The sequence below is a fragment of the Macrobrachium rosenbergii genome, chromosome 2 (genome assembly GCF_040412425.1).
Source record: "Macrobrachium rosenbergii isolate ZJJX-2024 chromosome 2, ASM4041242v1, whole genome shotgun sequence".
In the NCBI taxonomy this organism is placed as follows: Eukaryota; Metazoa; Arthropoda; class Malacostraca; order Decapoda; family Palaemonidae; genus Macrobrachium; species Macrobrachium rosenbergii.
The window spans coordinates 49,126,243-49,153,788 of record NC_089742.1 but is presented as its reverse complement, the minus strand read 5'-3'; the positions used below and the strand labels follow the sequence as shown (position 1 = coordinate 49,153,788).

The window sequence follows — 27,546 nt, the reverse complement described above, 5'->3', positions numbered from 1 at the left end:
CAACATGTACATACTTGTTTTTATAATTATTTAGTATTCCACAGACATTTTCAGGATTTTGATAGGATGTGTGTGAAATTCATTCATAACTGTTGGGTGTTCATTACTTGCTGTTTGTTTTCTGCTTTTATCATGGTATTTGCAGTTCTTCTGAATCTGGTTATCATATGTCTTTAATAATTTGTAGAAATGAACTCATTTATATTCATTCCTTTCCATCAAAAGTATTTGTCACAGTTAAAACTTACCTGTATCTGAATACAGTATTGTATTTATTATCTTAATTATTTTGGATCTTCTTTAAGAGAACCATATGGATTAAAATCTGCTTATGTTGCACATCACTGGTGTTAGGGAGCTGTTAAAATCTTGTATGTATACTAACACGTGTGGTACATGACAAATTTTCAGTTCAGTTGAAATGATGGAGTTCGCTTCAAATGGAAGTCTACTTGTATCTGTGAAGGATTAAAACTTGCACATACTAGAGCAAAATGTGATGAAGAAAATATGATAGTATGTAGAATTCTGAAGGGAATTGTGAAATCATTACAAAACTAGAGAGTTTGGGACAGAATCAAAGAAAGAAATAATAGTGAGGTACTTGAATTGATGATTACCATATTTTGATTAGGTGACAGACTAGAACCATGTACTGATAAAGTGTTTTATGCTGAGACCAAATAACACGTTTCTTCAGTGTATAAACAGAATTAAGGAGGTTTTATTTCCCATTCATTCTGTTGAGGTCTCTTTCTAAAGTTTCTCTTGAGTTATGCAGGACAAAGAAAGCCTTAGATTTAAATAGGAATCAACCTGCCTTGTTTTGTATTGTTTATTGTTTTGCATGATTTGGCAAACTTTTATTAATTATTTCAGTCTTGTGCTATATCACCTTGTCTTTTGCAGGCAAGGACAGTGGCTTTGATGAGGCTCCTGTGATTACAGAAGAGGGCAACAATACCGTTACTCGTGGAGGTCGTCCAACTGGAGGTGCTTTTATTGTCTCAGGGGTATTTAACGATTCTTCAAGAATGTTCATTCCTGCTCCCCCTTCACCAACACCAGATTATGATGATGATGATGTTGATGGTGATTCAGATGGTAATGAATCAGATATTCTCCATGGCTCACAATTTTATGTCTCTGGCTCACCAGGTTATCCTTTGAAAAAGAAGCTCGGTAACAGAGATTCCCTGAGTGATGACAGCCTTCAGAGTACTCCAGTTATAACGTCCAAATCTACAAAGTCATCCACTCCTTCACAGACGCCTTCTACACCTCTGCAGACAATGATCAAAGAATTTCACCAAGGTTTACCTCCACCTGACAATGAGAATGGTTTTTCAGACGATTCCCTAGAGGATTCTACTGCCAGCCCTTCAGGGCCATCCTCTGTTAGTCAAAGACCCCTCAGGCAAAATTCAGTGGAATCGCTTGTCTCCATGGAGAGTTCCACTGCATCGTTTGATTACATGAATGAGGGACAAGCTAGAAACTCCTCATATGGACAGACAAAATTATCTCCAGTAACATCAGGACCAGGAAATGGCATAGGATCTAAGGGTTGTAATGCAAGGGACAGAAAAGATGTTAATGGAAAAGTCAAAAAGTCCCTTTCTAAGTCTCCTGAGAATGAATGTATTCCGAAAGGAAATGGGAAAGAAGATGAGAGCAAAGGAGAGTCAAATAATTTCAGTAGAGAAAATTCTAGAGAAAGTTCAAACAGTACTGGATCTGGTGGTTCAAAGCCTACTGAAAAGTTTGAAACAATAAGATCTCTGTTGAAAGAAGGATTAATTGAAGGTCTGGATGAGAGCCCACCTAAATTTAAACCACCTCCACCCTCAAAGAAAACTCCAAATGAGGAAAGGGCAGACAGTGGCATAAGTTCAATTGTCAGCACAGCAAGAACGGATGAAAGTGGGGGAAGCGACAATCGGTCAGACTTTTCAGGAACCCCACCTTCGTTAACTTCCCCAAGAGATGCAGAAAGTTCAAAAGATAACAGACTAGAAAGCAAGAAAGGTAAAGAATCAGTTCGAAGTCATGCATCCGTTGCTTCTGAGGATATGGAAAGAAACAGAGATGAAGGAGATGAAGTAGAGGTGGCCATGCAAGAAACAATGGAAGTACCTCCACCTCCTCCTCCCAGAGATGAGTCGATGCACTGGACACCTAGAACAAATCCACCCAGAGATCATTCTAGGATATCTTTAAGAGCAACGCCTACCACTCCCACACCCTTATCACACAGAGACATATCAAGATCTTCTCTCAGATCAGCACCTTCAACTCCCTCCACTTCCAAAAATAACAGTTGGCTGCACACTGGTACCCCAGGGAAGGATGAAATTCTGGAGGTTGCTTCAAATTACTCTCATTACAGTACAGGCGATAAAATTACACATGTAGATGATCTTTATGGGCAAAATGAACAGATTGGTAGTGGAAGTGAGGTTAGCAGTGCCATCAACGGATCACTTGCTAGTCATTATAGTATTCAAGATAGTGATAATCCTTTAACTGACAGGGAATTCTTAGAAAACCTGAAGAATTTAGAGCCAAGACCAAGGCCTGATACCTTAGCTGTTATAACAGAAGATCAAGGAAGCATTGGCTCCAAGGGAAGCCGTTCAGGTCGTTTATTATCTAGAATTGCTGATACAGTTAGAAGTGGGAGTCGAACGCCAACTCCAAATTCATCTACAGGTTCCAATACACGTGCAACCACCACCAAACTTACGTCCACATCTAGAGCTTCCACCCGAATTCATGGAGATATTATTCGAGAGCCTTGGAGGTCTTCCCTAAGAGAGTCAGCATTGCCCTCTCCACAAGAGTTCAATCGCCTTCCATCACTAAGCCCCTCTATTATACCCCTTACACGAGATGGATCAGGTCGGTTCAGAAGTATTGAAGATTTGGCAGAAGCTGTATCAGAGCCATCACAACAAGAAGTCACACTCTCAGGGAAGAGAAAGAAGCACTCAACTCTACCGCCCAATCTTACACCTGCTGATATGAAGAAAGAAAATAAAGAACTACGACGAGCCACATCCCTAATGGTTGGCAAAAAAGGAAAAGGTAAGTGTTTTATTTTTGTATGAATGTTATAATGTTAAGCTTCTTCTAAATCACAAACCTTAGTGTACTACTTAGAGCAAAGTTTCTTGATGGACTATATGTCAGAGTATGAAACTGCAGCTTTTGTCACAAATTATGACAGTAGAAGTTTTGAACTTCTCTTCCCTTATTGGGAATAAAGTGCCTTCAACTTTCCAACAATGAATTTTCATGGTTTTTTTTACATATCTACTGTAATTCAGGAAGTTTGTTTTCCATAAATTCTTTATAGCCATGAGAGCTAATGGTATTAGATATTTGAAGAAAACTATACAGTTTAAGTAACTTGGCATTAGTGACCAGACCTTTCATGAGTGTTCTAATCCAGTTTCAAAATGTTTAAGTAATTTTGGATTTCAGCCAGATTATTGTTGTGCTAAGTAGTGGAAAATGCCACCTTGTTTTTTTGCGTATATGAAGATGCAAGAAACCGTCGTGAAATTAAACCTAGCATATTCTCTTTTTCTATTTTGTTATTGTCAAGACTTCATGGTCGTTGAAAGTGAAATGTGTTTGAAATTAATTCATGAAAATATTACTGTATTTTATAGTCAGTAGACTCAAAAGTTTGACAACCTGTGACAAGAGTTGGTTTGAAATGGAGCTTGAGTGGGGATGGTTAATTTTACTAAGGTATTCCATCAGTTAACCAATGAGCAATTGCTGTAGCTTACTGGTACTGTACTGTCATTAAAATTTAAATTACATACCTTTAATTCCATGGTGTTCATGCAGGACTCTTGATTCAATTTCTATCCCATTCAACAGTGCAAGAATTCACCTGTTCATCTAATGCTTGTCATAATACACTGCACAGGAATTCATTTTATATGTGGTAATCAAAAGACAAATATAAAGTTGAAACAGATCTCTTAACCTTTTTGACCAGGGATGTGAGAAATAGCAAAGCAAAACTAGAGCATAAGGGCAGTAGGTAACTAGCTAAGCAAAGGGAAAAATATAGCAACACTAGTATTAATTAATACAGTTAAAAACTCTTAACTCTAGCATTCAATATTACTAGGTAACTTTATATGTAGACTAACTGTTATAGCAGTAGTATGAATGAAATGTAAGGGGTCAAGTTGAATTCACCTTCACCACAGTAAGTGCTCAGCAGTTCTTCAATACTGTATATGTATGCTGAGTTCCTTCTCAGATTTCTGGCTCTTTTATTCTGTAATGTTGTATAACATAAAACAGTTTAGTCTTGTTTCTCTGTGGAAGGTCTCTGGGCAAGTTTCCTGTATCACAAGGCTGTTTAACTTTTTGTTCATTAAAAGTAGGGAATGCATTTTTGCACCATTTGAGTGGATCTCAGTAATTTTTTTTACAAAAAGTAATACATATTGTGGTACTGCATTAAATTCTCTCTCTCTCTCTCTCTCTCTCTCTCTCTCTCTCTCTCTCTCTCTCTCTCTCTCTCTCTCTCTCTCTCTCTCTCTCTGTGGCTATATAAGACAGATAAGATCCTGATTTTAATTTATTAGGTCAAGTTGTTTCTGTTGGTTTAAAGGTAACATCATCCTTTCATTAAACGTAAGCAACTGATATGTAATATTTGAGTGGAATGTGTAAATTTTGCTGCATTCAAGCATTGTGACTAGTATGCTAGAAAATGTCATGGATGCTAAAACTGCATTAATGTGTTCATAAAACACTAATTCAGTTATTTGGTGTATTTAATAAAACAAACGGAACCTATCAATGTTGGAAATTCCTTCTATGTACTGCTAAGGTGGTTTTGTAAAATCTACTTAAGGACAATTCCAGTTGTGATAATTTCGAATTTTAAAGTCCCAGTCCTAACAGTACATGAAATTGACACTTTAATGTTGTGATAAAAAATGCCCTATTATGTCACATTGTAAGGGACTTTTTCAGGACCTGTATATTGAAAAGTCTCACTGCTTGTTGATTTCTCTTAGATTATACAACAATTTGATTCATGTCAGTCCAAGTATCTTGATCACAAAAAGCAGGGACAGTCATTTTAAGAAAGTTTCTTGAATGTACAAACTGTGGAAATATCTTGTCTGGCCTATGTCTGATCTTAGAAATACTTGTACTTACTGCATACCCAAGATTCCATAGTATTCTGTTAAACAGAAAGCGGGAAGGAGAATAAAGATACAAAGAATGCATGAGGACTCTCTACTTACTATGAGGATGAATAAAATGGCCTTATAGGCTCTTACTATGTAACATTCCAAGGGCTATAGCAATTGTGCTGATTATTTCTTTTGACAGAAAAAGAGTACACATTTCTGAATGTAATACATCAGTTTAAATGGACCTACCTGTGAGATATAGTTTTAGTGATGTTCTTGATGTTGGTCCCATTTAATAGCCATGTTTAACTTATCTGAAATCATGGAATTTTTGTTTAAGTTAGGTACAAAGAGTCTCTGTCAAACCTTCCAGGGAAATCATGGAATTTTTTTTCAAGTTAGGTACAAAGAGTCTCTGTCAAACCTTCCAGGGGTACAGTATTTCCTTGGGCAGTTGTAATGGTTTTTTATTTTTACATCAGTCAGGGTTCAATTAAATCTACAGATCAAAAATCAGATCACAGTATTCTTGTGAATGAGGCTCTATGAAGATGGTTATGCTTAATTCAACCATAGTAGTATTTTGGCCAGTATCCATATGAAGTAGCTACTTGTTTTGCAGCAAAATTACAAAAATTTTAGCCAGGGGTAATATTTTTTTGTAGGATTTACATTAAATGTCTGTTCACTTTTTATCTGCTTGAATAAACAAGAAAGACTGATTTCATTTTAAGCAGTTATCTTGGTTTTTATGACAGATTACTACATCTGAGTAAAAATTCTTTTACTTTTCAACTGAACTATGACGCTTGCCTCCCCTTAACTACAAACTGAATTTTTAGCTATATTTCTACTCTTGATGATATTTACTGTTAGATACATAAAGCAGCTTTGGTATAATTTTTTCCTTCTAAATATTTGAAGTCTTCATCTTGGTCTTAGAATTTTTTTAATCAAAATTTGTAATACAGTAGTAACCTTGGCCTCAGTTTCTAGAGATTCCGTAACTTTTCTTTAAAGGTTGTGTTGCTGTCAGCACTTAGATGATTTGGCAAATCTAAGTACTCCAGGTTTTCTGTGTGCTTGAATGTATATGTTGATGAGCTTGAATGAAACAATTTAGTCTCTTAGTGTTGTGTTTTTATTGGGTACACATAGTGAGGTTATAACTATACTCTAAGATTTAGAGATGAGCACTGTATATGAGATCAGAATTACAGTTTAATATTCTGTTTCAAAGATAAAATAACCCCTGTTGAACATTATTTTACATCTTGTAGATATCACCACATTTACTATTTCCTCTTTTTGGTTAACATTTGGTGTCTCTTGTTGAATTTGCTGAATTTTACACCATGGCAAGAGAAGAATAACATAGAAAAGTAGTACCGCAGTTACAGTAATGTGCTGTTCATATCTCAAAAGTCCAATGTTATTTTGGTAGCTTGTCTAGAAAAGGCTATACAAGATGTTTTTCATAAGTTCCTTGTAGTGAATATGTTGAAGGTGATCTATTTGATTTAATATCTTCCATGTATATTACGTTTTGGACTTGTTCATTAGCAGTACAGCATAAGCCTTCAACACAGCCGATAGTTGTTCTTGTCTTACATAATTTTATTTTTAAAATGGTTGAATGTGGAATAGTTTAGTGGGTTAAGGGGTTAAGTTCTATAAGTTTTAATTTCATGAAACAAACTTAAACATTTTAGATATAATCCTTTACCTATTGATAAGTAATACTGTACTTTGCTAGGCCATTGTATATATTCCCTGTGAGGACTCTGCTTCAGCTTTCCGTTGAGGTCATTAATCCTCATTGCTTGATATGATGACATCTCAGTCTTTGAGATCTGTCTGATTTCCTGCTGCTTGACACCACACCTCTTTGCCAATAACACAGTTTACTGATGACATGATCTCTAGGTAGTCTTTACTGTATGAGATCTGTCTGATTTCCTGCACAGTGCTGGACACCTGTATGATGATCCTGCTCTTAGGAATCAGCCCTTTGTTGGCCGACTCGGTTGATACTGTCCTCGATGGGCGGAGTTCAATTCAGTTGTTAGTTTATTTCTGGTGATAGAAATTCATTTTCGATAATGTGGTTTCGATTCCACAATAAGCTGTAGGTCCCGTTGCTAAGTAACCAATTGGTTCTTAGCCATAAAATAATAAGTCTAATCCTTCGGGCCAGCCCTAGGAGAGCTGTTAATCAGCTCAGTGGTCTGGTAAAGCTAAAGGTACTTTTTTTCCTAGGTAGGAATCTTAGCATTTTATGATCACACCTTCACAGAATTGCCTCCACTGTCTTGAATAGAATATCACAGGCCTTATGCATCCATCATAAGTGTTTGCTGTGTTGTTACTGTTTTTCTTACTGCCCTCTCAGAACCTGCTTTGCAGTCCAATGTGTCCATGAGGGAACAGAAATATTCTGCTGTAGCGTAATGCTCACATTTCTCCCCCATTGGCTCCTCTTAATCATCTCATAAATAAAAGAATCTCTTGTTCCATGTGCAATTTGGAATATTTTACAATCCCCAGTTGCTCTTGTGACATCATCTGTTACATTTGATCCACAGTGATGTGCTCACCTCACACCTTTCCCCCAACATCCACGTGGTCACTTTCCTGACTGTAGTTTTCCCTTTATTTCCTTTCCAGTCATCAAAACTTTGTTTTGCTTGCACTGATTGTCAAGCCTCCAAATTCCATAGATCTTGCCTAGTTGTGTGCACTGAAGTTGTTGATGTGATTGTTAATGGTTTGGAAGAGGGACAATAACAATCATACATGCCTGAGTATTTATATGTGGAGGATTTTATATAGTATATATATATATATGTAATATAATATATATATATATATATATATATATATATATATATATATATATATATATATATATATATATATATATATATATATATATATATATATTTATTTATATATAAAATACTCCACATTGTTACTCAGGGATATATGATTGTCATTGTCCCTCTTCCAAACCATTAACAATCACATCAACAACTTCAGTACACAGCTAGGCAAGATCTATAAGAATTTGGAGGCTTGACAATCAAGCAAAACAAAACAAAGTTTTAATGACAGGAAAGGAAAACAAAGAAAAACTACAGTCAGAAAAAGTGACCACGTGGATGTTGACAAAGGTGTGAGGACAGAACTAATTAAAATATCACTATATATATATATATATAAATATATATATATATATATATATATATATATATATATATATATATATATATATATATATATATATATATACATACTGTATAATGTAATTGCGTTGACGAGCAACTCTTGCAGTAGAAATTTCCAGGGTTTAAAGGTGCCTATGTGGAAGTTGCTAGTTTTTAGACAAATCATGATGATACAGTAATAGATAGGCATTAGTTTGCGGCTGGTGCAAATACTCCTACTCATTCCATTGACCCACTCTCACTCACACCAGACCTCACACCATGTCATAAATGCTTGAGATTTAATTTTTAAATTTATTACTGCAGTCAAATTGAATGTTCTCTCTCTCTCTCTCTCTCTCTCTCTCTCTCTCTCTCTCTCTCTCTCTCTCTCTCTCTCTCTCTCTCTCTCTCTCTCTCCCCACATCCTTGACTGACATAGCTTTGTACAGGGAAATGAAAGTTGAACTATGTGGCCTTACGTGAGGAGAAAGATAACAGGAACATTGTTAAAGTTGTGACAGCAGTGTTGGAGGAGAGGAGAGAGAGAGAGAGAGAGAGAGAGAGAGAGAGAGAGAGAGGTGCTGATACGAAAGGCAAGCGGAAGCCATAGGAAGATCATGTAATGCAAATAAAAAAAAAACTTTACTTAATAACTGTTACAGAGTAACGAACTCCAGTTGTCAAAGGTTGGACATGTTCTTCTCGTCGACAAGCATCCAAAGAAATTAAGGACTGCCAGGTGTGTGTTGGCTTAACCGAGTCATAGGGTCCACAGCAGGAGCCCCACTTCCTTTCACACTTTACCACACTTACTGTCGCCCAAAGGCTAAGACTGTGGCTTAATCTGAAGCTACCGTGACTGATGTTTTTGAAGAAGTCTCGAATCTAAACACGGGGATCAGATGCTGACTTGAGGCTTTTATTAGAGATTGGCTTTGAGGATGCGAGGAATAAAATGAGATGTGTACTTTTTCATAAACCAGTTCGTGGTGTAAAGTGACACTCTTGTTAAATAAAAAGGTTACTGATGCAGATCTTGCAGCCAAAATGAGAAAATTCTCTCTCTCTCTCTCTCTCTCTCTCTCTCTCTCTCTCTCTCTCTCTCTCTCTCTCTCTCTCTCTCTCTCTCTCTCTCTGGAATTCATGCCCTACGTGTTGCAGTTCTTAAGACCCAATTAGCTTCCGGTCATCATTGCAACTTAAAACTGCTTGCAGTTCTCCACAAAGGTTTGTTGCAGGTTTCGTGAAGGCTTGAATTTTTTTTATTTTTACAGGGCAGTTACCTTATGCCTTTGATCAAAGCTCCTATTACATCAAGACTTGGGATAGGGCCGGCATGAGAGTATACTGTATATAGACCCCATAGGTGTAGTATTTTTTCATCTGTAACTCTTAGTTCTACAAATATGAGGATGTCGTGCAGTTGGAAATTCAGAAGTTCAAGCTAGGATACAATGCATTACTACCCTAATGCTTATTCTCCTTGCATTTTAATACATTTTTATCTATTTATTGACATTCATTTTTTCCTTTTTTCAATAAGTGAGATCTCTTCTTTCTGTATTTCCTTTACCTCCTCTTACTCTTACTTAGTGAACACCATATTCTTTGGAAGCTTGAATTTCAAGTCAGTGGTTCCCGTGGGCTTGTTCCATATGAATAGGGTTCATCTTCTGAATAATAATAATAATAATAATAATAATATAGTTGTGAATCTTTTTCCTGTATTCCTCTGTAGCTAACTGGCATCCCTTAATGAGGACTTAACGTCATTTGTCAAAGTAGCCACTGTGAGCAGAAGGCATTCGACAGCTACTACGAACTTTATTTTTGGACGTAATTACCCCGGGTGATAAACTCCGTGCATCTGCACTCAGTCCCCCAGAGGGCTTGATTTTTGCACAGCGTGGCATCTATAAAATAATGCTATCCCTGATACTGGCGGTCGTTATTAGTTCTCTTTTATCTTTGATTGATTTTTTTCTGCAGAAATTGTGCATTTGATGTGCAGAACTCCATGTTTTGCAGTTTGTTTGCTTATGGTAATTTGTGTTGGGGGAACTAATGGTTTTGACCCTTTTGGAATTTGTGTGTTTCACTTGTTCAGCAATTTCGTTGATTTGTCGCTTTTTGATTCCTCGTATTTGAATGGGTTTCCTTTTTCTAATGTCTAGTCTTCTTCTTTATTAAATATTGAATGCATTTCAGTGATATTAGCAACCTGCATAATTTTTTTTCATAAAGAATTTTTTTTACATCCATTATTAAACCATATCCTAATAATATTTTGATGCAGTTTTCTGTGTTATTTTTATTCCTGCTGCGGAACCCATTTTCACAATTCCTATCTTGAGTAAACGTACTATTTTAACATAATCCCCTCTGCTAATAATAATTTGTCTTTTGCGCAGTTTTCTCTGGCTTATTTTGCGATTTGGCAATTCAGCATATGATTTGCATCCCATTAACTCCCAGTTTCAGCAGGTCAGAGCCCCTCGTCACCTTCCGAACGCGCAATCACGCGCAAACGCCTCGAGATAGAAGGAAGTGTTTGTCCTCGCCTCTGATCAAAGCGGAGTCTTTAAGGAACCCGGCACCGACAAGATTCACTATAGGAATGTCAACACGGAGGAGCAGAGTGCCTGCCTCCTTTCCCCGAAATGTCAACAGGGCCTGTAGATGCTTCACAATGCTGTTGCTCTTTTTTTGGTTCTTTCCCTCTTCTGTGTGTGTGTTTGTCCCCCCTCCCCCCTCCTCCCCCCTCTTCCCTTCTGGTTCTTTTGTACGTGATGTTGCGGGATTGTTTGCCTGTTCGCTGTTGCTTTGAAATTTCCGGAGGAAGGAGGAGGGGGAAGTCCGCGCTACATACTACTCAGCTGATTGTCCCAGGGAAATTCAGAAACGACTCCAGAGTCTAAAATGAAGTTATCTTTCTCAGCTATTTGGAGATTCAGCCTCTCTCTCTCTCTCTCTCTCTCTCTCTCTCTCTCTCTCTCTCTCTCTCTCTCTCTCTCTCTCTGTTCATGTACGGCTGCGCTGGGTAACCAGTGTGTTTTTTTGTTCTTTTATCTGAGTCTAATTACAGTCTGATATGGCGGTTGGATTGCACTGACTTCTGACATCTTTTTTTTATATTTTTTTAGTTTTCATAGAAGATGAATGCCCCCAGGAGGTTCTCTCTCGTCACAGCTCTCGAGGTGAGACATAAATTTCATGTGTCCTCGTTGAGCAGCGCGAAATATTCGCACGAGGAAGTAAGTTTTGGCATTAAATCATAATAAGTTTGGCAGCTTTTCGTTTGCCCGTGTTCGGGTTGCCAACTTCCTTGCTCAACAGATGAGCCATCTAGACTCATTTGCATTCATTGCGATAGTCTTCAGAGAGAGAGAGAGAGAGAGAGAGAGAGAGAGATTTGTCCCTATCTGTTATTTTATTAATTTGTCTTCTTAAACAAAGGGCCCCTTTGTCTTTTGGGTACCAAGTTCGGACTCTGTGCCGGCTGTAGGTCCCTGGGCGGATTGCAGACTGGTTCATCATTAGACATTTCTTCCTTCTTCAAGGGAGTATTTATTCTCATCTCCATCAGCTATAATGATTTTGAATTATTGCTTTACGATCTCATTTCTTTTAGGAATAATGTTATTGTAGTGAGGGCATTAGTAATTAACAACAAAAAGTTTGGTGTGGAAAATTTAACACTTGTCACTTCGAGTGCCTCGCAACGCTTAATGGAAAAGATTATTTCATAAATATTGTTTCTCCTTAAGAAAAATAGTAACCTTCTGTCACAGTACGAAAGTAATACCGCTATGAAACATAAGTTATTTCAAGGCAAACTTTATATGTCATTGTAACGAATCATAAACTTTTAACAGGTCTCTCTCTCTCTCTCTCTCTCTCTCTCTCTCTCTCTCTCTCTCTCTCTCTCTCTCTCTCTCTCTCTCTCTCCTGGAAGTGCATGTGAGAAAATCTTAAGAAACGGTTTTGGAAGAAAACAAAGCCTGTCTCAATTCCAGACATCTCCTGACAGTTTGACAAAACTGAGGAAGTGGAGGTATCCATCGGAGGCTACCGGTGCCATTCAGATGAACTTGTATGTGTGTGTGTGTATGTATGTGTATATATGTGTTTGTGTGTGTATACATACATACATATATATATATATATATATATATATATATATATATATATATATATATATATATATATATATAATAATGTCTTTAGCTATTGAACCTAAGAACATCCTTTGCTTAAAATATCCACAGCATCAATCTCACCAAGCTTCTTCAGCAACACGTCGACCCGTATTCCCCCCTTCATGTTTATGCACTCTTGTACAGGACGATCCCTAATTTTAACACTAACTGCAGTTAACCATTACTTTACATCTTCTGCAACTTCTTCCTCTCTGGACTTGCCCTAACCTGTTCCATTCTGTAGACAACCAAATCATTGCAAAACCATAAAAAAAATTGTTCCATTCAGTAGACAACCAAATCATTGCAAAGCCCCTAAAAAAACTTCCATTCTGTAGACAGCCAAATCATTCCAAAACCCTTAAAAAAAACTTTCATTCTGTAGACAACCAAATCATTGCAAAACTCTTAAAAAAAAACTTCCATTCTGTAGACAACCAACTCATTGCAAAACCCTTAAAAACTTCCATTTGGTAGACAACGAAATCATTGCAGAACTCTTTAAAAAAACCTGTTCCACTCTGTAGGCAACCAGATCATTACAAAACCCCAAAAAAAATTTAAGCAACAGTGCATTAATTTTATTTCTTGCCATTTAAATCCTACTTCCTTTTTACAAAGCATAAAAAATTGTCTGAGTTGCTTGTACCTTCTCTTTACTTAATATTCAGTAACCGCATCTCAGTCCCAAGAAGAAGAGTTGGCTTAGCATACATTTCATACATTCCATCTTTGGCCCACCTTGAACACTTTCTTCATACGCACACTTCTGTGGGCCGCACCTGTGTAGATTCACTTCGTTTTTCAATTAACCATCACCACCTTACTCCTAAATTCTCAGTTTCATAGTGTTTTATGTGCCATGATTCTCTTTGCTAGTATGTCGGATACATTTGTTTCTATGTTTGCACGACATTCAACATAGCCGCTTTTGCAGTGAAGTTGCAAAGCCGGTAATAACAGGGGTTAATGCGTTTTGCCACATATGCGTGCACATGCAAGCTCCTGTAGTAAGTTTTCTCGTTACCGTGTTAGTTCGATATATCAGCTTAATGGTGCGTTTTTTTTTTCCTCTTGCGGTCACTTCAAATCCCTCGCAATTCTTTTTTTTTTTTTTACAGAGGCTGTTGGCAGACGGCGTGACAAATCAGTCACGCGTCCTGCTGAATGATTTATATTCACGATTGTACTGTCGTTCTGCGGTTTCGCGGAATTGCTTTCGCGTAATGGGATTTAGGAAGGACCTGCAATATAATCTGAGGAGAGTACATGTTTGCCTTTCCAATTCTACTTTATACTTGGATTGGTATTTTTGAATTAGAGAATTATTTGTTCATTTATATTCGGAATATGAAGACTATCCATATGGAACAAGCCCATAGGCGCCATAGACTTGAAATTCAAGCTTCCAAAGGATATGGTGTTCATTTGGAGGAAGTAAAAGAAGGTATTAGAAAATACAGAAAGACGAAATCACTTATTGGAAAAGAATTGGGATATGAAATATTTGAAAAAGGCAAACGCCTTTTTTGCGTTGAAGTTAAGCTGCATGTGCATTTTCGGTATGCACAGTGTGGTAAGGAGCTAGCTAGCACATAGATGTACAACAAAACGAGTAATGTAAGTCGATGACTAATGTGGCAAAACTGCCGCTTTCGATCCTTAAACTAATTCTTACTCACGAACCGAACCAAGCCAGTTCCTTTTTCGCGCCGATATTGGAGGTGGAGTCATGAACTGATTACCGTTACAGTTTGCCAGTATAAACAGTTGAATTCGCTTCTCAACTGCAAGGGGGGTAAAGGAGATGACAGTGAACCATGGACTGAAAACAGTATTATTGGCTGATAAGTGAATAATCCTATAGGGAACCTTGCTTGAAAATCGCAAAAGGACTCTCTCTCTCTCTCTCTCTCTCTCTCTCTCTCTCTCTCTCTCTCTCTCTCTCTCTCTCTCTCTCTCTCTCTCTCTCTCTCTCTCTCTCTCTCTCTCCGCAGGCGTGATGTCATTAGCGTTGGTGAATCACATGAAAATGACGATTTGGCTGGTTTGCTTTCACTCAAAAGATCATGAAATTGCTTTTAAATGAGATAGCCTCGAGATCAAGCAATTCCTGGGCATTGCATCATTTAATTTTTGAAGCGAATTTTTCGTTTTCTCGTTTCAGTAATGATAAAATATTAATTGATATTTCAGTTTTTTTTTCTGTCCTAATTGTGTATTCGTCCCTTGATGCAAGTTTGGCAGAATGTCAAGCTCTTGACAAGTGACAGTCGTTCTTATTAAGACAGGGCCAAGATGGAAAATCTTGACTAAAGACGTCGTTAAGTACCGTCCTGAAGCAGCGAAGGCGGCACAGTCACTACATGTTTTATAGGGGCCAGTGGCCCATAGATATGACACAGGAAAATACATGAACACGCATTGCATTTCATATTAGTAAGACATTTTCCTGAGTTAATGAGTAATGAAACAAAAAAGAAGGCACAGATTTCCACAGACTGAAAGTGAAGGCTTTGGCAGGTTGATGCAACTCGTTGACCCTCGAGTTTCCTACTTTTGTACAACATTTGATATGTCATGTAGCGTTTCTACAGATAATTTTGGCGTTTGATGAACGTGCTTTTGTGAACGAATGCAACGTGGATTTCATATGTCTAATTCTGGAATTGTATACCTTTTAATTTTGATTTTGATCAGTTACAAATGTGTGGCCTTGCTGGTTATTTGGGAAAAAGGAGAGTTATTGAATCAATAAATTTCACGTGAGGAAAGCTTCTTTTTAGCACATCATATCAAAATCTTTTAGAGGGATAAGAAGAACATGTCGTCTGCATACTTTAAAATGAAACTCAGACCACGGCACCTGCATGCTTTAAAATGAAACTAAACTCAGACGACGGCATCTGCATACTTTAAAATGAAACTAAACTCAGACCACGGCATCTGCATACTTTAAAATGAAACTAAACTCAGACCACGGTATCTGCAGACTCTACAATGAAAGTCAGACCAGGGCATCTACATGCTTCAAAATGAAACTCAGACCACGTCACCTATAAAAAAAAAAAAAACCCCGAAATAACTGCTGAGCCGCGTCATCATGAGAGACATGCAGAAACGTGGGGGTCCTCTCCCCCCCCCAACCATTAACGCCGCTGCACATGCTTCTGCTTCTTCTGCTTCTGCTGCAGCACAAGCAGCAGGGCTGCGAGTTTCATAACATCGCTTCTGAATTGACCCGATCTTGATTTGTTCATGACCGTGCATCCATTAAGGCGTCTTTGCCGCCTCACGCCACGGGGGGTTCGGGAGGAGGAGGGGGGAGGGGGCGCGGTGCGCGCGTGACCAGCGATAAAACACGGACTTTCAAATGCTGGCAACATGACCTCATGCCATTTGGGTTGTTGGTAAGCTAACGTTAATTGGCCCTGTCGGATTTAAAACTCCTTAAAAGAAGGTAATAAATATCATTGAAAGGCTGTACTGCAGGTTTTAGGGCATGCTATTATTTTCATTATTCGAAAGTGAACCCTATTCATATGGGACAAGCCCATCACAGGAGCCATTGACTTGAAATTCAAGCTTCCAAAGACATTGGTGTTCATTAGGAAGAAGCAACTGAAGGTAATGGCAATACAGAAAGAGACCACTTGTTTAAAAAGAAAAAAATTATCGTTAATAAATGAAAAGCTGAAAATGTAAGTAATTATTAAAATACAAAGAGAATTGTATTAGAATAGCAAAAAAAAAAAAAAAAAAAAAAAAAAGCGTCTCTTGTCTTTTGTTGTCAAAAGGATGCACGATCAAAGCCCAGGCTCAGTTCACTGGGGAACTTGAATAACTGTCTATAAATGCTTTTGTCCTAGAGAACGTATTAGACGGTAAAAGTAAATTTGTTGCTCTCAGTTACGACTATTTTCCAGGATTTGAGAAGAGGATGAAACCCAATGCTGGTTATTGTTTCAGCGGATGATGTTATTTTCGTTATTCTAATTACATTTCTTTTGGCCCTTTAGGTGATGTTAGATGTCTGCTTAACGAGGCCTTGGGTGATGTTGTATCTCTTGTCTAAAGCTAGCTCTCTTTTTTTTTTTACGATTTCAGGAAGAGATTTTGTTCCTTTTTCTTGATTGCCATTATGCCTACAGACTTCCTTCATCCTGATGAAAACCATATTCTTTGGAAGCTTGAATTTCAAATCACTGGCCCCTTTGGTGGGTTTGTTCCATATGAATAGGGTTCATTTTCTAAATAATAATAATAATAATAATAATAATAATAATATGTCGTGTAAGCTTCATCTCATGATTAAATATTCCTTGCTGCCTTAGTCACAATTCTATCTCGATCACTTTTTTAATTTAGCTATACTTCTATATAAATCACGTAGTAGAAATGCCTGAAAACAAGACATTTTATATTTATATAGAAATGTAGATATAGATGATGTATATACCTCTCCAAAACAAAATTATTTTATATAGAAATGTGGATATAGATGATCTATATACCTCTCCAAAACAAAATTATTTTATATAGAAATGTGGATATGGAGATCTATCTCCTCATCTTATATAGAAATGTTAGAATGATCCTCTCAAAAAACAAAATTATTTTATATAGAAATGTAGATTATAGATGATCCGTATAAAAAAACAAAATTATTTTATACCGTCCTCTCAAACAAAATTATTTTATATAGAAATGTGGATTATAGATGATCCGTATACCTCTCCAAAACAAAGTTTAATGATGCATTACACCGTTCGTTATCTTTTGCTTTGCTGTTCAGAATATTAATTCGATTTCCTTCCCGTTTCTTTTGATCTTGGAAATATTATTAGCATTCTTCGTACCCCTTTTAATTAACTCCAGAACGGCCAATTTTATTATTATTTTTTTTTTACCGTGTTATTCTTGTACTTCATTAATTACGTTAATTTCAACCCCTCGCCAGTTCGTTCCTTCTTCTTCTCCTTCTTCTTCTTCTTCTTCTTCTTCTTCTTCTTCTTCTTCTTCTTAGAGTAGTAGTTGTATCCCCTCCTGTTGTAAGTTATCAAGGTGTTGTTATGCGTGTAATTAACTTGCCTGGTCTTTGTTATTTTTTTTAAAATTCGTTCCATAAAATATGGATGCTCAGAAGTATTTTATATATGAAATATTTTTGTGTGTGTTTATGTGAGTTTGTTTAAGTGCCCGTGTGTGTGTGTGTGTGTATGTGTTTATGTTTGTGTGTAAGTGCCTGTGTGTGTGTGGGTGTGTGGTTCATTTTCCCTAAAAATTGGGTTTCAGTTTCCCTAGAAAATTGGGTTTCAGTTTCCCTAGAAAAAATGGGTTTCAGTTTCCCTAGAAAATTGGGTTTCCTAAAATTGGTTTCAGTTTCCCTGGAGAATAGTTTTCCATTTTCATAGAAAATTGGGGTTCAGTTTCCTTAAAATTGAAATTGTTCCTTAGAAAATTCAGTTCCCAAGAAAATTGGTTTCCTAGTTTCAGTTTCCCTAGTTTCTAGATATGGGTTCAGTTTCCTAGAAAATTGGGTTTCAGTTTCCTTAGAAAAATTGGGTTTCAATTTCTAGAAAGTGAAAATTGGATTTCAATTTCTGAAAATTGGTTTCAATTCCTTGAAAATGGGTTTCAGTTTCCCTTCATAAAATTGTGTTTCAATTTCCCTAGAAAATTGGGTTTCAATTTCCCTAGAAAATTGGGTTTCAGTTTCCCTAGAAAATTGGGTTTTAATTTCCTTAGAAAATTGGGTTTCAGTTTCCCTAGAAAATTGTTTGTTTCCAGTTTCCCTAGAAAATTATGTTTCAGTTTCCCTAGAAAATTGTGTTTCAGTTTCCCTAGAAAATTGTTTCAGTTTTCCTGAAAAATTCGGTTTCAGTTTCCCTAGAAAATTGGGTTTGTTTCCCTAGAAAATTGGGTTTCAATTTCCCTAGAAATTTGGGTTTCAGTTTCCCTAGAAAAAATGGGTTTCAATTAGGGTTTCAGTTTCCCTAGAAAATTGGCTGATTATTTTTATCACAATTTTGCTGCTGTTTCAGATTTTGCATGGAATGAATGCTGTTAAAGTTCTGCAGTTATACAGTATATTGAAGTTCTTTTGTGATATATCTTTCTTTAGTATATTACTCTTTCTATTTTCTGTTTTCTTCCTTCTTTCATATATAGCTCTGTCTCAGCAAAATGAGGCCTTTTAAACGATAATTAATAATAATAATAATAATAATAATAATAATAATAATAATAATAATAATAACTTTTCAGTATTCTTGGATAATAATAATAATAATAATAATAATAATAATAATAATAATATCCTTTGAATTTCAGTGGTGCTGTACCATCCTCATTCAATATTATCTTTTTTTCTTCCATCTCGCTATCACCCTCTTAAAAAATATTTCATAGTGCAGCTGCAAGGGTTTTCCCCTGATACACCTTTCAGACCTACCTACCTCTCTATTTCCTTTCCAGCCCTGAATGACCTCCTGCTCCCAGTGCTTGGCCTTTGGCCTGACTTCTATAATCACTTCAATAATAATAATATTTCATGAAGTATTTCAAGAAAACTGATAATGCAGTTTTTTTATGGTACATCTTTGGACAATGATTCGAAAACCCAGGGAAACATATCGCATGCGATATTCCAATCTTATCAATATTTGACCTTGACGGAGATTATTATTTTCCTATTCTCGAGTTGTTATCGAATTTCTCCTCCTCCTCTTTCTCGAGGCTTTCGTCATGCGGTGCTGTCTATACGTTCGCGAAATTGTACTCGGAAATTTCAGAAGACTTTGTCTTTGTGTGATAGAGGACCATTTTTGCTTAATATTGCTTTGCCGATAATGCATCTGAAAAATTAAGAGATACGTTCATCGAAGCCTTTGTTGCTTTCGGGATTATTCTGACTTATGTTGTTACAAAGGACAAAAAAGTTCTTTGACTCCGTAGGGGGGTAGTGCCGCCAGTGCACCTCACGGGTGCACTGTAGGCATTACTAAACGTTCTTTGCAGCGTCCCTTCGGCCCCTAGCTGCAACACCCTTTCGTTCCTTTTACTGTACCTTCTTTCGCATTCTCTTTCTTCCATCTGACTTTCCACCCTCTCTTAAGAATTGCTTCATAGTGCGACTGCGAGGTTTTCCTCCTGATACGCCTTTATAACCTTTTTACTGTCAGTTTCCGTTTCAGCGGTGAGTGACCTCATAGGTCCTAGTGCTTGGCCTTTGGCCTAAACTCTATATTCCAATCCAAAAGTTGTTTGTTGTTGTTTGTTCTAAATCATGACTGTCTTTGGAATACGCCGTAGGAGGGTTATTTCCGTCAGAGCACTACAGATGGTGCACTGTAGGCATTACAAACTTATTAAAGGGTGTTTGCGGCGTCCCTTCAGCCGTTAGCTGCACCTACATTTTAGCCTTTTATTTTGCATATATTCCTGCTTCCTTTCATCCATTTTGCTCTCCAACCTCTCTAACTATTACTTCTTTAGAATAATTGCTGGGTTTTCTCCCCATTTCACCTAAAGGTCTTTGTATTTCATCTCATTTTTTTAGATCTCATTATCTTGCTGTACAGCCACTCCAACATCCTCTTTTTACTGTCTTGAGCGCTGAATGGCTGAAAGTCCTCCAGAGGTTGGCTTTGTAGCCTAAATTAGCCTAAATTGCATCATTCATAAATGACATCAAGGTACCTGTAATTAATATGTATTTCTGGAAAGTAAACCCACTGGTTTTGTATGAATACCAAGTCCCCCTATTTGTCTGCTTGTTTTTTTATTCAGTGATACACTCAAAAGTTGTTTTTTCCCGCAGTGACACACCTAAGTGTTGCCTGAGGGTGCAATTGCAGTAACTCTTCTCAAAATGTTTTCTGAGATGCGGGTCCTATTTCGTCATGGCGTTGGAGTTTTCCTTGTCTGTGTGTTGTATATTCTTCGCTGGCAAATTTATCGGTGCCATCAACAACAAAACTTTGTTCTATTTTCCACCTCACGCGGTGCACTGTAGGCATTACTTCAGGTTCTTTGCAGCGTGTACCTGCAACCCGTTTCGTTCCTCTTACTGTACCTCCGTTCATATTCTGTTTCTTCCATCTGACTTTCCACCTCTCTTAACAACTGAATCATAGTGCAACTGCGAGGTTTTCCTCCTGTTACACCTTTCAGACCTTTTACCGTCAATTTCCGTTTCAGCGCTGAATGACCTCATAGGTCCCGGTGATTGGCCCTTGGCCTAAATTCTATATTCAGTTCAGTTCAGTTCAGTTCAATAGTTCTATTTTCTAACTTTAAAACGTGGTGGTATATAGCAGGTGTTATCTTTAAGCTTCCTGAAGGGCATATGGTTGATGATAAGCAAGGTTTGTGTACTGATATTGAAGCAAGCAGGAACTGTCATTCAGAATAAAATGACTGCTCCCTGCTTGTGGTGAATGGGATGCTCTTGTTTAAAGTATTCTGCTTTTCGCTGTAGGGCCTATTTTATGACAAATCGACATTATTTAGTTTCATACAAGTTTACTTTAAAAGTTTTTTTTTTACCGCTCGTAGTCAAAAATTGTCAAATAATGGCATTTTATGCAGTACGGTAATTTTATTTCGAATGATAGTTCCTGCTTGCTTCAATATTATTAGATAAATATGGCTTACTACAAACCATATGCCCTTCAGGAAACTTGAAGATAACAATTGCTACATACCATCACGTTTTAAAGTTAGAGAATAGCACAATTACTTTCGAAGGTAATGGTACCGAAAAAATTAACAAGTGTGTCAACACGGGTATTACAGCCTCTGTCATTTTTAGTTTTCTGTAAAAGAAAACTATTGTGCCGGCTTTGTCTGTCCGGCCTCAGATCTTAAAAACCACTGAGGCTAGAGGGCTGCAAATTGGTATGTTGATTATCCACCCTCCAGCCATCAAACATACCAAATTGCAGCCCTCTAGCCTCAGTAGTTTTTATTTTATTTAAGTTTAAAGTTAGCCATAGTCGTGCGTCTGGCAACGATATAGGACAGGCCACCACCGGTCCATAGCTAAAGTTTCATGGGCCGCGGCTCATACGGCATTATACCGAGACCACCGAAAGATAGATCTATTTTCGGTGGCCTTGATTATACGTTATACAAAAAGTCGATTGCGCCGAAGACATTTCGGCGCATTTTTTACTTGTTTTTTATGTGGCAAAATACAATTATTCCTGTTACACGAAGTGTTGACTTAATTTTAATGAATTACAAACAAAATGCAGTTGTAACGAGCTCCCAGCTGAGCTGGAAATCGCGTATACATATGTATACATGTAAGGAAATGCTGTATACATACATTAACAACTCCCGGAGTACTCCAGCCATAGTTTTCTGTCAAGATACACAAATCATTAGGCTGCCAAGAGTATTGATTCACCCGCAAGAGCACCATCTCCGCTTTCGTGATTTGCTTGTTTATTTGTTTATCTCCTTCGTGTGTTTACGAGGACCAACATCTCTTCACCTCCTCCTCCTCCTCCTCCTCCTCCTCCTCCTCCCCCCTTTTGGCCGGAGTTATCGTGAATCCTTTTCAATTTCCTGGTTTCTTCGTAATTTCCGTGAGGTCGGTTTCGGTCAGACCCGGCTAGGTTTCGGCAGTGTGGTTCCTATTTGTCCGAACGTCCTCCTTCGTCTCTGAGATTTCACGAATTCGTTTTCTTGTGTTATGTTTTTTTTTTTTTAATATTTGTGTGTTGGTTTTATGATGGTGTTCTCTGAAACTTTGACTCAACTCTCTCTCTCTCTCTCTCTCTCTCTCATTTGGTTTATTTTCTCTCTCTCTTCGCCCGTAGTTCACTTTTGTATTTCTCTCATATTAAGGCACAATGCTCTCTCTCTCTCTCTCTCTCTCTCTCTCTCTCTCTCTCTCTCTCTCTCTCTCTCTCTCTCATTTGGATTATACTTTCGCTCTCTTCGCCGCTGGTTCACTTTTTTATTCTCATATTAAGGCATAATGCTCTCTCTCTCTCTCTCTCTCTCTCTCTCTCTCTCTCTCTCTCTCTCTCTCATATGGAAGTGGCTTTTGTTGGATTTGTATACCATGCCTTGTAAACGCCTTTCTGTGAACATAATTACGTCATATCTCTCTCTCTGACCACAGAACCGCGTATATAAATATAACCAGGAATCTATTATTAAGGTTAACAAAGAAAGAAAACGAGGCACAGCGGATGACTGTAATATCTCCGCTGTGAAATACAGCGTTATTATACAGCACGACTCTTTCTCAGGCTCTGCAGAGAGAGAGAGAGAGAGAGAGAGAGAGAGTCTGTCTCTCGACTCGAGCTCCAATCGTGTCCCACGCAGCCAGAGCTCCATGTATGTCCCCTGGGAACTCATTTACCGATTCCGCTCCTTGGAGGATGAGAACGGGTACAGTAGCAGTAGTCGTACTTGTCGAGGTAAAAGTCGTAGTAGGAGGATGAGAAGGATGAGGAGGAGGAGGAGGAGGAATAAAGATGAGAAAAAGGAGAGAGAGAGAATGAGAGAGGGAGGATGCTGCTACAGCAGTCCATCTTGTTGGAAGAGGATGAGGACGAAGAGGAAGAGGAGGAATAAATATGAGAGAGAGAGAGAGAGGATGCTGCTGTAGCAGTCCATCTTGGAAGAGAAACGAGAAATGAGGAGGAGGAGGAATAAAGATAAAAGAAAGGGGAGAGAGAGAGAGAGAAAGAGAGAGAGAGAGAGAGGATGCGGCTGCAGCAGTCCATCTTCTTGGAAGAGAAAGGAGGAAGAGGATAAAAGAAAAGAGCATGAGAATGAGAGGATGAGAGGAGGAGGAGGAGAGAGGGAGAAAGGAGGACGAGGAGGCAATAAAGATAAGAGGAATAAAGAGAAAGGAGAGAGAGAGAGAGAGATAGAGAGAGGATGCTGCTGCTGCAGCAGTCCATCTTCTTGGAAGAGAAACGAAGAATGAGGAGGAGGAGGAAGACGAGGAAAGGGAATATATTATTGTGGGCGATGGCTGGGTATGCCCTTTCTGTGTCGCCGTGTTCTGTCTGACTTATTTTACTTTTTTTTTAGCCTTTTTAATGGATGTAGGTATAATTTTTTTTTGTGGGACAGGTTTTTCCTAGAGAGCTGTACAGCACTGACAAATTCCAGGTCGTTTGCGGTTTCGTGTTGTGATACAAATGGAATACTTATTCTTATGCGGTCGTGAGATATTCAGCCAAGTGTTGAACTTTCTTCTGAACTTGAGAACAATTTCAGATTGTGAACTGAAAAGACTTGGAAAGACTTTCGTGAACAAGGACCATTTTAAACATTTTAAGAAGTTAGAACCATTGCTGGGACACCTCTCTCTCTCTCTCTCTCTCTCTCTCTCTCTCTCTCTCTCTCTCTCTCCCTTCCTTGAATATAAATTTCACTTCTTACACGGCGTATTGCCGTATACTTCCTCTGAGCGCAAGTATTTTGACGGACCCGTCATAGCACGCAGGGAGACATCCATCACTATTTTTCAGCTACATTTGACTGATTCTTTTGTGTTCCTCTTTGCAAAATAATCGCCGATTATAACCGAGTTTGTTGCGAATTCGGTTTTGAACTTGTGAGCAAATATAGCTGTGTTTTCTGTGCGTTCTTTCATGAGGAGCAAAGCTGACCGGAGGGAGAACGGGAAACGGGAAGAAAGGGTGTTTTGTTGAGCTTTTCGAGGCTAAATGTGAATATCATGTGATAATGTTACTCATGTGGTGGTTCTGTGATTTTATATATATATATATATATATATATATATATATATATATATATATATATACATATATATATATATATATATTTATATATATATATACATATATATATAAATTATATATATATAAAAATTATATATATATATATATATATATATATATAACAATGTTTATATAAATATATGTATATTTATGTATATTATATTAACAACGAAAAAGAGTGAGTTTTTCCAGTCATATGGTAAATGCATTTTGTCTCCTATGTAAATAACTGGTGACTTGACTATCTAATTCCAGTTTTTGTTTATGCTTATGTCCTAATTTGCCCTTGTTTGCTTGTGAAACAATAGAATCTTTCTCTCTCTCTCTCTCTCCAACTTGCTCTTAGGGCCCATCATTACTCGTCTTGTTTAGAAGCCCCCCCCCCCGCCCCCCCACCTTCCTTCTCGAGTGCCTTGCTTGTCTGTGTCAGCAGCAGCAGCAAGCAGCAGTGCTTTTGCGTGTCTTTCCGAAGTCAATCACCAGCGTTGCCTTCCAATCTTCTTGCCTGCATCGTCACGGAGTTCTCCTTCTCCTTATCCTTTCTGCGTCAACGGTGGCGCAACGCCCCCCACCCCCCTCTCTCTCTCTCTCTCTCTCTCTCTCTCTCTCTCTCTCTCTCTCTCTCTCTCTCTCTCTCTCTCTCTCTCTCCCCCCAGTGATGGAGAGCTGACTGACTGACGTCCGCGTTCTGTAGTTTCCACCTTTCTCTTAATTGGTTTGTTTCAGGAGGGGTGGAAATGCCCCGACAAACTTCCTTCCATCTTGCTGTTGTTATGAGTTGTGACGTGATTCGTCACTCTTCTAACAGATTATACAGACATACTGTACACACATACACATATATATATATATATATATATATATATATATATATATATATATATATATATATATATATATATATATATATATATATATTTTTCTTACTTGGTAACTAGTTTTTGTCAGTTGTTTATGGCTTCTCACGCCTTGATTCTTTCCATAATAGCAGTGGTTTTGATTGTCTGATGTTACGGTGAACATTCGCTCAAGCAGTTTTCGTATATGTGTGTGTGTTTGTGTCTTTATTGTTTGCCTTTAATCGCTCGTTTATTGACCAAACTTTCTTTAACCAGGTGATTTTTCTGATATTGCAAGTCATATATTAAACTAAGTTTCAAGAAACTAACATTGTCATATTATTAATTTCATAAAAGCCAGAAATGAATAATTTTTGCCGTATTGTTAAGACACTGATACATCCGGTGATAATTACTTACTAATTAAACAAAGAGCAACTTATTTTAGCTAAATTTCAAGAAACCGTCTCCAGGGTTCCCCTTTAATTAGAAGGGCATTGAGATGCCTCGGGGCACTGATTAAACTCCGCCAGTAGCTCATCTCGGTCAGAGCATCCTGCAGATGCTTCGTGATCATGTCAGATTGATGTGCAAATGTTTAATGTAGAGGAAATATTTAATACAGAGCAGTGGTTCTTGACCTTTTTCAATGTACGTACCCCTTTCAAATCAGCAGTCAGTTCTTGCACCCCATGTGGGAAACATGATGAGGTTATTGTCAAGAAAATTCTACGGTTAGTTTTTAAGATCTGGCGTTCCGCTTTTTTTCATGGAAAGGTCCCGATACTCGGTTACAACTCGGGAAAATGCTTTCGGGCCCCATGGTCTCTTAGACTGAATTGCTTGCCAATTAAGCGAGGATTATGAACTGAAAAAAGTCTCGAGAATGCTGTTGTGTTAACTTGAAGGTCCTAGAGAAGTTGGAGGGGCTTACAGGTAGATGTTTTTTACAGCGGGAAGTTCACGAGAGTTGAAAATATTTTCTTTGAGAAGACAGGAACCCCTGCAAGTTACTAAATGGTTTGACTCAAGACTCAGTTCAAGTTCGTAGGAAGTTATTGGTATACGGAAACCGGTGTCTTGGGAAGCGAGTGAGAGAGGTATCAAAGGAAAGGAGTTATAGTTTTTTTTCCGTAGCATTTGTTTCTCGGTATAAAATTTTAAGAAGACAATTTTAAAAAAATATATATATATATATATATATATATATATATATATATATATATATATATTATATATATATATATATATATATATATATATATATTTGCATAACATTATCCGATTCACTTTGTGTTTCTTTCACCGGTATTATCACAGCGGAATTTGCGACGCCAGTTTGCAGTACCTAATCAGATGAGTCGGTCAGCTCTCTCTCTCTCTCTCTCTCTCTCTCTCTCTCTCTCTCTCTCTCTCTCTCTCTCTCTCTCTCTCTCTCTCAAAATATTTTAGCTTCCCGAACATGAACTGTCAAAGAATTTGTTAATATTTCACTGGTCTATCTTGAGTAGTTGCTGCTTTGGACCTCTCAGAATTTTGTAATACCAGGTGATCTCCTCAAAAACAAGTAAATAATGCGCCGAAGTTTCATCGGCGCAATCGAGTTTTCTGTATAGCCGAAAATAGATCTATCTTTCGGTGGTCTCGGTATAATGCTGTATGAGCCGCAGCCCATGAAACTTTAACCAAGGCCCGGTGGTGGCTTATCCTGTACCGTTGCCAGAAGCACGATTATGGCTAACTTTAACCTTAAATTGAATAAAAACTACTGAGACTAGAGGGTTGCAATTTGGTATGTTTGATGATCGGAAGGTGGATGATCAACATACCAATTTGCAGCCCTCTAGCCTCAATAGTTTTCAAGATCTGAGGGCGTACAGAAAAAGTGTGGACAGAAAAAAAGTGCGGACGGACAGACAAAGCCGGCACAATATTTTCTTTTACAGAAAACTAAAAATGTGAAAGATTGTCAGGCATTATAATTTTTTTTTTTTCATTTCGGTGAGTAATACCGGATATGCACTTATCTCAGCGAGAGTGTTCTTGAATGTCGTTAATCACCTTGGTAGTTAAAGCGAAAGATTTAACACTTCCTGTGCGTGTACTTCATGACACTTCCTGTGATAAGTTGCGTTTGATTTATTTGTTGTTTTGAATAATAAGCGATAATTAGCTACTGCGCTGACACTCAATTTCCGATGGTATTTTTATAAGCTTATATTTTTAGCCGTGTGACAAGTGACGTCCTCTTGGGGAATTTAAGTTGATATGGAAATTTAAATGGTATTAGTTTGAAAAGTCCTTTTTAAATGGAACACTGCTTTACAGATGAGACTTAACCCTTC

At 37.7% G+C, this 27,546-nt stretch overlaps 1 protein-coding gene across 8 annotated transcripts in view; it reads left to right on the top strand.

Annotated features, from left to right (window-relative positions):
* LOC136846503 (micronuclear linker histone polyprotein-like) overlaps positions 1-27,546 on the top strand; it is a 625,416-nt gene that overhangs the window by 390,036 nt on the left and 207,834 nt on the right. For all 8 annotated transcript variants that reach the window (XR_010855438.1, XM_067117370.1, XM_067117397.1 and 5 more), the window contains one exon: positions 910-3,087. Coding sequence is in view for 7 of the 8 variants with exons in the window: in XM_067117370.1 (XP_066973471.1) it covers positions 910-3,087 (2,178 nt within the window). In the remaining variant the exon portion in view is untranslated. The remainder of the gene's footprint in view (positions 1-909; positions 3,088-27,546) is intronic.